The sequence below is a fragment of the Diuraphis noxia genome, unplaced genomic scaffold (assembly GCF_037042655.1).
Source record: "Diuraphis noxia isolate RWA-SAM2 unplaced genomic scaffold, SU_Dnox_SAM2 contig0003, whole genome shotgun sequence".
In the NCBI taxonomy this organism is placed as follows: domain Eukaryota; kingdom Metazoa; phylum Arthropoda; class Insecta; order Hemiptera; family Aphididae; genus Diuraphis; species Diuraphis noxia.
The window spans coordinates 61,351,442-61,362,925 of record NW_028301713.1 but is presented as its reverse complement, the minus strand read 5'-3'; the positions used below and the strand labels follow the sequence as shown (position 1 = coordinate 61,362,925).

The 11,484-nt window shown below is 26.4% G+C and overlaps 2 protein-coding genes across 2 annotated transcripts; one reads left to right on the top strand and one right to left on the bottom strand.

Moving 5' to 3' along the window:
• Window positions 1-565: 565 nt before the first annotated feature.
• LOC107163634 (WD repeat-containing protein 43) lies at window positions 566-2,529 on the bottom strand. The gene has a single exon (XM_015511133.2). It carries the CDS (start codon window positions 2,416-2,418, stop codon window positions 751-753), a length of 1,668 nt encoding a protein of 555 aa, XP_015366619.1. The 5' UTR covers window positions 2,419-2,529; the 3' UTR covers window positions 566-750.
• A 2,136-nt stretch (window positions 2,530-4,665) lies between these two features.
• On the top strand, window positions 4,666-11,432 carry LOC107163635 (erlin-1-like). The gene is made up of 7 exons (XM_015511134.2): window positions 4,666-5,302; window positions 5,364-5,444; window positions 5,531-5,639; window positions 10,227-10,333; window positions 10,401-10,552; window positions 10,612-10,793; window positions 10,864-11,432. The coding sequence occupies exons 1-7, from the start codon at window positions 5,195-5,197 to the stop codon at window positions 11,061-11,063; spliced, it is 939 nt and encodes a 312-aa protein (XP_015366620.1). The 5' UTR covers window positions 4,666-5,194; the 3' UTR covers window positions 11,064-11,432.
• Window positions 11,433-11,484: the final 52 nt, after the last annotated feature.

The following is an 11,484-nucleotide window of genomic DNA, read 5'->3' as shown; positions in this document are numbered from 1 at the left end:
AAGTGTTAAAGTACTTGATTTTATAATTTAAATAAAGAGGGTCCAATGCTCAATAATAATGATGACACCTGGATATAGATAAAAATAAGCCTCAAATGAACAATGACTCAGAAATTTAGTTTTCTCTTGTTACAACTCATAGATATAGCAGTTAGGATTTTAAATTGACTTTTGAATGTGATTAGTATTAATCATTAGTTGCACCCCAAGCACGAGGTCTGTAAACCATATTATTATGATTTACACATCATAACTCGTAATCATTAGCAAGGCCAAATTTTTATGGCTGGTATCGCTGAAACCTGTAATATTCCAAAAGTATAAAATTATTTTTTTAAATTTTCCTTTAGAATAGTGCTAAGAACAACACTACATTTAACATTTTTAAATTACTGTAGTTTAAACTAGTTTAAAGTAATAAATATTAGATCAGCATTTATCACTGTTCACAAAATTTTTGTTGGTTTTTAATTTAATATGTATAATTTAAGCAATAAACCTTTACATATTCTATAGAACTTCAACAGTTACAAATAATATTAAAATAAAGAAAATATTAAACATATATTTTTACAAAATGTTTATTCAACTTGACGTATGAAAATGTTTTATACATAAGATAGTACATTTTTAAGTGAAATTATTATAACAAACATAATATTTCTGTTATAAACAAATAAGGACACTTTATGGGTATTAATTGTATAAATATACAATACAGAACAACATTTGGAGATAATTTAATATAGTTCACCTTAATATACTAGGATGATCATCACCATTCAAGTCTATATCCATTGCTTCTTCTTCATCAGATGTACTTTGATCTTCACTGTCAGATTCATTGTATGTTAATAAAGCTTCTTCATCAGTTGTTCTTTTGTCTTCATCATCCGAGTCGTTGTATACCAAAAGAGCATCTTGCTCTTTTTCTTTATCTTGTTTGTCAAAGTTCAGACTGTCTACTACAGCTTTTAGTTTAAATTCTAATAATCCAAGTTGTTCAAAATTGTTTAATCTTGTACTCAACACATTTTCTAATGGTAAAAATGTTTCTAAAACATCTGGATTAGCTAACAACAGAGATGAGTGTATACGTAATACAGCAGATAACCATTTAGCACTCACAGAACTTACCAGTGTTCTGTCTTGTGATAGTCGTATTAGCTTACGTACCAGCATGATAATGGATTGTAGTGGTAAACGTGAAACAGTATTGTCAATTGTGCGTTCATCTTTAACAAACAAAGCGGACTCTAAAAGACTTTTATCATTGCTACGAAGACCTTGAATTAACAGATGAACAATACTTTCACCTTTGGTTTGAACTGTATTTTCGATTTCTTCTGACATATTTTGAAGTCTTGTTTCAAGTGGTAAATTTGACGATCTATTATTTTTCAATTCAATACATTTAGAGTCTGTAATATTTGGATTAATAATATGGTTACCTACAACTGATTTGGATTTTCTTGGGTCTTGTCTGGCAATAAATATAGATTTATTTAATTTTTGTAATTTAATATTTTCAAATGTCAAAAATGGCCTAGTGCCATAAGCTACATATACTACAGAATCATAAATTTTACTACATAATATAGGCATTTGAACAGTTTCTTCATCTTTAATATTGTCAACAGCTATTTGAAGGGTTCCGTGAGGTTTAAGTGGATGTGCAACACAACCATTAAGTACATGTTCAAACACATGCAATGTACCACTCTCTGTTGTTACTGTCACTGTTATGTTATTACGCATATTATGTACATAAACTGAAGAAATATTGTCTTCTGCGACTAATGAAGCTAATGGATCTGGTCTAAGATCACTGAGAGACCATATATTAATAAAACGGTCTCTAGCAGAACTCAATAAATAACATTTATCAGCTTCTATAATGTGTAACGAATGGATTTCATTTTTATGGCCAGTGAATTTATGAACCAACTCGCCAGAAGGAAAATTCCATAATTTAATTTCTCTGGATGCTGTTAACATTTTTCCGTCAGGCAACACAGCTACTGCACACATTTTACCGACTTTCATTTTTGATTCTAGTTTATTAGTCTTCAAGTCAAACTTAATGACATAACCATCATCTGAGCCAATGTATAAATGTTGACCCAAACGGTAAATGCTCTTGATGGCTTTTGATTGAACATTGATTTTTGACTGTATACTTCCACTAGCCACATTATAAAATTCTATGTAACCCTTTTGTGTGCCAATACAAAGTAAGTCAGCATTATCTGTTTGGACCCAAGTAATACAGGTGACAGATGAGTTTAGATGTCCACTTGGCGAATATGTATGCCGTAAATCACCAGCACTCGTATCCCAAACGTTAACCTTGCCGTTTACCCCAATTTCAGCATAATATCTTCCAGATTCTGAAAAACCGCCGATGATCTCCCTCATGATGATAAAGTTAAACAAACATGAAACAACTTCAAATTTTTATAATTATTAATTACATTTACATACTTCACGGAATTATTTTAAAAATGTGTTTGTTTTTAATGGGTTTGTTACATAACCTAAAAATAAAATGTTATCATGGATAAAAGAAGTGATTGCTCTTATGCTTGAACATAGTATCAACAGTGTTGTTGTGATTATCGTAATGATTAATTTAATCATAATATTTACAGATTACCAAACCAATACCAAGGTGGATCCACCTTGCAGAATACGCCGAATTATATAATATAATATATTTTATTTCTATATATCTGTGGTACGGACCAGGGACTGTAAGTCTGTAACCGGACCGAAAATAACCGGTTATAAAACCGGGAACCTTGTATTAATTATTAACCGTAACTTAACCGAAACCACTATTTTCAAATGTTTAAATAACCAAACCAAAACCCGAACCTAATTTTTAAAGTTCAATTTTTTCGGGTTTTAAAGGGTTTTGTTGGTTATAACTTTCTTAATTAAAAGTAAATTTTTCAAAAAAAAAATTATTATTTTTTCTACGCTTTCATCATTATTTATCATTTAATTTATATTTTATACTTTTCAAGAATATTTTATATTATGTAATGGAAAATAAAAATCATTGCCTGCAGTATACAATCTATAGTCCAATTATTAAATTATTAATAGATACTTTACTTTATTAATAATTTGATAATAATTGATTGTAGTTTGTACTATTTGTAGACTATAATATAGCTGAGCGATACTGAGTACTATCCAAAAAATTTCAAACGAAATTATTGAGAGTTGAAAATATTTTATGTTTCCTTATTATGAGACTAAAATTATTTAGATATTCTTTCTCATAAGTCATAGCTCGTATCGTAAATTAGGTATAATTTATAATCTACCTCCATGAGTAAATTGTAATCATGAACATTTCTCTAATAGTTTAGTTATGCCCAATACCATAATATATTCTGATCAACGATCAATGTAATATTTCAGTATTGCGTTTCTTCTCTGGACAACGCTTTACCACTGACCAGTGACCATAGTTTGGTTCTAAATTTTCTAAATACCTAGTATGAAGAGTAACGCAACTAGAAAAAGAATATCTGGGGGGGGGGGGGTATAACAGCCAAACCCCCCTCGGTTGCGTCCGAGTATAATCTTTGGAAAATTAAGGTTCATTGTGATTGCGGCAATAATAATTTCTTAGTATGACACTATATAGTATATACATTATACATGTAGTTATGCATGATCGATTAATTAAATTAACGTATCATTTAATCGTTAAAGAAATAAAACTTAAATTTATAATGTAATATATATATTTTATATACATAATTGATAATATACGTAACATGTATGTAAAACATAATGTATAGTATTAATTAATATAGCATAATATTAAATAAATAGGTATGTAATAAAATTATTTTTCTGTAGTAGAAGTTTGAATTCCCAAAGTGAATAGCCACATAAAATTACAAATATCAAATTGGAGTGATCATTTCATAAAATATCTATTTCACGGAAAAGACGTTTCCATTTCATAAAATTAAAGATTTCACGAAGTGGTTGCTACTTACAACATAAATATAATGTGGTAATAAAATGGTAGTATGATACTGTATTATTACTATTATTATTGTTCTATGGTATTAATTGTATAATGTATATTTTGTAGCGTAATATAGTAATATTATTCAATTTCAATTATTTCCCTATAGTTTATAGCAATTATTTTAAATATCATCAGCTGTGATTGTATCTTTGGTTATTTTTTTAATTATTATTTAAAAATAACCATTTTTTTTAATGTATAATTTATAAAAATTTTCTATAAACATTAAAAATAGAGTATATTAGTATAAAACTAAGTATTAAATTGCATTATTACTACCACGGCACAGTTTAAATAGGTACCTACGACTTACAAAATTATCTGTGATGAATTATAAATATTACTTATTAAATATTAACTGTGGATAAATTTTGAATTCATGTAAATAGTATTGCAATAAGCATATGATCTAAGTTTGGTTCGGTCGTTCGGTGCAATGACTGCAGTAGTGCAGTCTGCAATGTTAGCCGTTACTCCGTTAGGACCGTTAGGTTAGGTTTAGTCATAGATAATATATTATCTATGGGCTTAGGTGAATTTGATACACAGACTTCTATAGAAGTCTGTGATTCGATAGCGGCGTTTTGTCATCACTTATCAATTGAGATTTGATAATACAAACAAATTCAACTTTGCTCTGCTGATGATCTGATGAACATTTTTTTAAATAGAATAAATAGTAAATACCGTTCATTTGTTCCACAGAGGCACAGACCCCAATAAATAATAATTTTTAAAACGACATTTGACGACAATAGCGAATCAAGCATTTTTGTAATAATGTATTTATGTTTTGTGTTGGCATGTAGTGAATAGTGATGTTATTTGTTTACTCAATATTTTCAAAGTAGGTATTAATTAGACAGTAGTACACTAGTACGGTTCTCGGTAGTCGGCGTCTCAGTGGTTTTCGATGATTTTTTTGATATATAGATAATATTTATTTTTTTTCAAACCATTTCAATAGTTTCTTATAATGTATATGTAATCTGGAAGTTCTTTGTTCATTAGTTTTTTTTTTAGTGTCAGTATTTTTTTGGTTTTAAAATTTTTTTCATATCACTACACTCTCTTTACTCTGTTAATTAATACGAATTTTAAAAATATCCATTTTGCGACTAACTACCTATTAAAAAAATGGCAGACTTGTCCTATGTATTACCTTTGCTGTTACTACTGACTGCCATATTGACTCACTTTTGCTTGCATAGAGTTGATGAAGGACATGTAGCCGTATATTATAGGGTAAATATATCTTTGTGATTTACTTTTTAAATCTATTCTAAAATGTTTGTTTGTGATATAGGGTGGAGCGTTATTGTCTCAAATAAGTTATCCTGGTTACCACATCATGATGCCCTTTCTAACAACATTTCGGTCCGTACAAGTAAGTATTTTGTAGTAAATCATGTTTTAGATGAAATAAAAAAACATTTTTTATATATTCATGTTTATGTTCCTTTGTATTTTCAGGTTACACTTCAAACAGATGAAGTAAAAAATGTTCCTTGTGGCACAAGTGGCGGTGTTATGATTTATTTTGATAGAATTGAAGTGGTCAATATTCTAGATGCTTCTAGTGGTAAAATATAACATACAAAATAATAACATGATGTATAATATATTTATCATATGTTATGATCAAAGGACCCATTTGGATCCATCTTTATTTGTAACATGTTGTCATGCAGCTGCTGGCGTCCGTATAAAAATAATTAGGTATTGATAATTTTTAGGCTGCCAGCTGCCGCACCATATCTTTCGTAGGAGGCCATACGGCCGCGGGCTGCCATAAATGTATTTAGATTTATATTATTAACTTTTCCGTATATGTTGTCAAAATTTAAATTTAAATGCTTGTAAAAAGAAAATGTGACTATGCATTTATTTTATATTTCAACTGCTATTGTAAAAATTGTTAGGAGCCTAGTATTAAATTTTCAAATCTTAGATATAAAAGGAAAATACTTTAAGAATTTCTAGTTTAAAATGATTTGCAAATTTTCGTGATGTTTACGTATTTTGTCGAAATTCAAACTTTGAATGCTTTAAAAAAAAAATTATGCATATATATTTCTTTTATTTTTCAACTGCTATTGTAAAACTATGATAGGAACCTTGTATTAAATGTTCAAACCCTTAGATTTAAAAAGAAAAACTTTTATGAATTTCTATCTAAGATAATTTTCAATTGCCGTAATTATATAATTATTAATATTTGAACTTCAAATGCTAACAAAAAAAATTGTGCCTATGTATTTTTATAATTTTTTAATCACTATAAGAATAACTTATGAGAAACTTTGTATTAAATTTTCAAGTATTTTGATATGGCCAAAAAAATTTTATCGACACTTCAAAAAAAATGTTTCGGAAAAATTGAAAATTTCAGTTGTCTATAAATTATGTCAGTAATATTTAAATATCGTCATATATTCTATTTTGAAACAAATATTTTATTTTTCAATTAGGACACATTTTGCATAAGACATGGTTAATCAATTTTTCCAAAAACATTGCATGTAGTTATCATAATTCATAATACCTTATGTTATCAAAGATATACATTTACCTGATTTCATAAAAATTTAAAACTCAAACACTCAAAACATTTTTCCTATATAATGACGCTTCGAGTTTTCTCTATAGCTACTTGAATAAAAACTTATGGAAATTTATGGAAAGTGTTGTATTTTTAATCCTTAGTTATGAACACAAACATTTTTACGATTTTTCAACTTCAAAATAATTTGAAAATATTCACGGTTTTGACGAATTTTTGTCAATATTTGAACTTAAAATTCTAATAAAAAAAAAATGTGTCTATGTATTCTTATAATTTTTTAATCACTATAAGAATAACTTATGAGAAACTTTGTATTAAATTTTCATGTATTTTGATATGGCCAAAAAAATTTTATCGACACTTCAAAAAAAAATGTTTCAGAAAAATTGAAAATTTCAGTTGTCTATAAATATCTCAAAAAAAGTCAAAATATTTTGAAATTTAAATCTTGTAAAGAAAATGTCAATTTAAATAACTGGTAAAATTTTCAAGTATCTACAACTTATACTTTTTGAATAATAACAAAAATTTAAAATCGTTTGAGAATAAATCGTTATCGTTATGCTATTTCGTAAAAATTTAAAATTCAAACGAACTTAAAAGTTTTTCCTATAATGATGTTTCGAGTTTTCTCTATAGCTACTTGAAGGAAAACTAATAGAAAACATAGTGTTGTATTTTTAATCCTTAGTTATAAACACAAAAAATTTTATGATTTTTCAAATTACTTGCAAATTTTCGCGTTTTCGACAGATTTCGTAAAAATTTGAACTATAAACGCTTATTAAAAAAAATTGTGACTTACGATTTTTATTTTTTTTTAGCTACAATAAGAAACACTCATAAGGAACGTTGTATTAAATTTTCAAGTTTTTTTGGTCGTCCAACATTTTTTTACCGGCACTTCAAAAAAAAATTGAAAATTTCAGTGGTCTATAAATAACTCAAAAAAAGTCAAACATTTTTGAAAATTAAACTGTATATAGATAAAACTAACATAAACATTTGGTGAAAATTTCAAGTATTTACAGTGATTAGTTTTTGAATTACAACCATATAAAAAAATCGATTTGGTCGAAAACTAATTTTGCGTAAAAATTCCAGTTTTTCTGTCATTTTTTTTTGTTTTACTCGATTTTTATGAAAACTGTTGGAAAATGTTTACTTTTGACCTCTATAATGCACCAAGGATATTCACTTTTACATCGGAAACCACCCCCAAAGTTTGAAACTGAAGCATTATTTCGACTAGTTATGCTGTACACAGACACAAAAAAAAAAACACACACACACATCATTGTAAAATCAATACATTCATCACTTCGTTCAGAATCTAAAAAACTGTTTAGTTTTTTGATTTTTTTTTTACACAATTAACTTCTTACGTAGAACCTTATTTTAAATTTTCAATACTTAGCTATATAAAAGTTAAATGTTCTACACATTTTTAACTACTAAAGAATTTGTAAAATTTCAATTAAATAAATTTTTTCAAAATTTAAAAACCTGCCTATATAATTTTATCATTTTCTAACTGCTATAATATCAACTAATGAGAAACCCTGTATTAAATTTTTAAAGTCTATTTATAATAGGTGATATGATGACAATGATTTTTAAGCATATTGACCCAACAACAAATACAATTTTTTTGATGTTTATAGAATAAAAAACTAAAAAAATGGAAAATTTCTTTTGTCTATAAATAACTTAAAAATTGTTGAAATATTTTTAAAATTTTATATAGTTTAGGAATTGATAAAATAAACATATGGTGTAAATTTCAAGTGTCTACAGTTATTCGTTTTTGAATAACAACAAAATAAGAATATCGGTACAAGAGAAGTTGAGTGAATATTCAATGTTGTAATTCAAATGCTCATAAAAATTCAATTTGACTTTCCAGTAGCCATTTTTCATTTGATAAAAATAGACAAACTCATGAAGAATTTTGTATACAATTTTCAGATCTTTGATTTAAAAAGATGAATTTTCATGAATTTCTAACTCAAAATTAATTGCACATTTTAAGGATTTTAAAGTACTTTGTTAGATACTTAGAATTTTCAATGCTTATTAAAACAATTTGTGACTATATAATTTTAATATTTTATAACTATCATTGTAACATTATATTAGGAGCAATGTATTTAATTTTGTAGCTTTTTTATCTAATTAATACAATTTTATTGTCATTTATAAAAGGTTGAAAAACTTGTAAGAAATCTTGTATTCAATTTTTATGAATTTTTAGCTTAAATTAATTTATGAATTTTCCTGGCTCTTGCGTATTTTGTCAAAATTCAAACTTTCATTAAAAAAATTTGGGACTGTGTTTTTTATATTTTTGAACTACCATTGTGATAATACATAAAAAGCTTTGTAAGTTTTGAAACTTTTTTACCCAATGATTAAAATTTTATTGTCATTTGTAAAAAAAATCTAAACTTATTGAAAATTTCAAATGTGTTTAAATACTTTGAAAATTGTATAAAGTATATAAAATACCAGTATAAATATTCAGTGAAAATTGCATGAATCTACAGCTAGGTTTTTCCTTAAAACCTCTTTCCCGGTGCTTTTGAAAACTACTGAAAATTTCAAAATTTTACCACCCTAATGCATCAATAAATTCACTTTCCAACCGGAGAAGCTACTAAAGATGAAAATCGAAACATTATTTTGACAACTTATCATGTACACACACACATAAAAATACAACACACCTTTGTAAAATTAATACATTCATCACTCCGCTCAGAATTTAAAATATCATAGTATTATTATAAATGCATGGTTTTTGTGTGGAAAATCAGGAATTTATGGTTTAGAATGAGGATCAATAAAATTGTACATAGTAGAACTTGTTTGGAAACTATAAGCCTAACAATAATAATGGTAAGCCACTCACATCACACCACTAATTCTATATCATTTACTAACATTCACAATCAACAGCTTTACTGATCCACTTCAATCTGTAGTATAATAGGATAGTGATACCACAACCACATTTACTTTAATGTAACTTAATAATGATTAGTAATTTTAATATTGTGCTACATATTCTAATTATTTAAAATAATTTTTAATGTTAGATGTTTTGATAAAATACTATCAATGTAAACTAATTGTTTAATAAAAACAAATATGTTTTTTTTAAATTAGATTTTAGTCTATAACTTTAAAAGTTTGACAATTATACAATTTATTATACTAGACAGTCTTATGAAAAACATAGAAAAAAAAAACAAAATATAGTGAAATTATGACAGTAAAAAGTGAAAAAAATTTACAAAAATAATAGTAACAACATTAAAATATGAATCCAGCTAAACCAAGTTTTTAATAGGGATAAGGGGGACCATAGTTTTATATTTAAAAGCAAAGTTGGCCTACAAGATTGTATTGAAGGTAGCTTGGCGAGTCTCGGTCATTTCATTAACATTTATACTGATATGGCATGGAAATCACATCAGTTGAATTAGGCGATTGGACTGATTGAAAACGTTTGGTTTATATATGATTTAATATTATTATATTCAAACAAATATTAAATTATAAGAATCAGTGTTAAAAATATTTTTTTAATTTTTTTTCTAGTGTTTGATATTGTTAAGAACTATACAGCTGATTACGACAAAACATTAATATTTAATAAAGTACATCATGAACTTAATCAGTTCTGCAGTGTTCATAATTTACATGAAGTAAATGTTGATTTATTGAACATTATAAAATAATTCCTAAGACCATGATACACTTTTATTTTTATAGGTATACATAGATCTATTTGATCAGATAGATGAAAATCTTAAAGTCGCATTGCAAAAAGATTTAACAGAAATGGCTCCTGGACTAAAAGTACATGCTGTACGTGTTACAAAACCTAAAATACCAGAGACAATACGCAAAAACTATGAAATCATGTAATAAAATAAAGTTGGTACATTTTAACAGTTAAGTAATATATAATTGTTTGTTCTAGGGAAGCAGAAAAAACTAAATTACTTATTGCTGAACAAAGACAAAAAGTCATTGAAAAAGAAGCAGAAACAGAACGTAAACGTGCCATTATAGAAGCTGAAAAACAATCACAAGTTTCAAAAATTGAATTTGAACAGAAAATTATGGAAAAAGAATCTATTAAACAGATATCTGTTATAGAAGGTAAACATATCTAAATAATTGTTTTGAAGTTATTTTAATATGTATACATATTATTTATTCAACATTATAGATACAATTCATTTGGATAAAGAAAAGAGCGCAGCTGATGCGGAATTTTACCGTATTAAAATGCAAGCAGATTCTAACAAGTTATTATTAACTAAAGAATATTTAGAAATGAAACGCATAGAATCTTTAGGAAACAATACAAAACTTTATTATGGACCAGATCTCCCAAAAATTTTCATGCATCAAAATATTCCATTATAAAAATTATCAATTCAAGTTGAACTGCATTTTTGATTATATAAATATTTATTAATTAATTGTAAGAACTGATAAGATATCTTAAAAGTTCAGCGTAAAATTGTTACTAGTCAATTTCCTGTTTAAAAATAGTTTCATCTAATTTAATGAAAAGTAAATAAACCAAATGTATAATTATTAAGACTTGCATGTATATTGTACATTTAATTTTTAATTATTATAGACTTGATAAAAGATAGTGGTATCACCACAGAATATATGAAATTATTATCATATACTCTATAGTATTACTTTCAAAGTTGTATAAGATTTATATTGGCTAATATAATATACTGAAATCGCAATAAAAACATCTCACTTTTAATCATAAAACCACTTGTATTTTATAATTTATATATTAAATAAACTGTAAGATTTAGATGTA

Bases quoted from the DNA above. Each gene is read 5' to 3' on its own strand.
- LOC107163635 (XM_015511134.2), top strand. From the start codon at position 5,195: ATGGCAGACTTGTCCTATGTATTACCTTTGCTGTTACTACTGACTGCC. The intron at 10,553-10,611 runs GTAATAAAATAA...TGTTTGTTCTAG, and splicing joins CGCAAAAACTATGAAATCAT to GGAAGCAGAAAAAACTAAAT. The intron at 10,794-10,863 runs GTAAACATATCT...TCAACATTATAG, and splicing joins ACAGATATCTGTTATAGAAG to ATACAATTCATTTGGATAAA.
- LOC107163634 (XM_015511133.2), bottom strand. From the start codon at position 2,418: ATGAGGGAGATCATCGGCGGTTTTTCAGAATCTGGAAGATATTATGCT.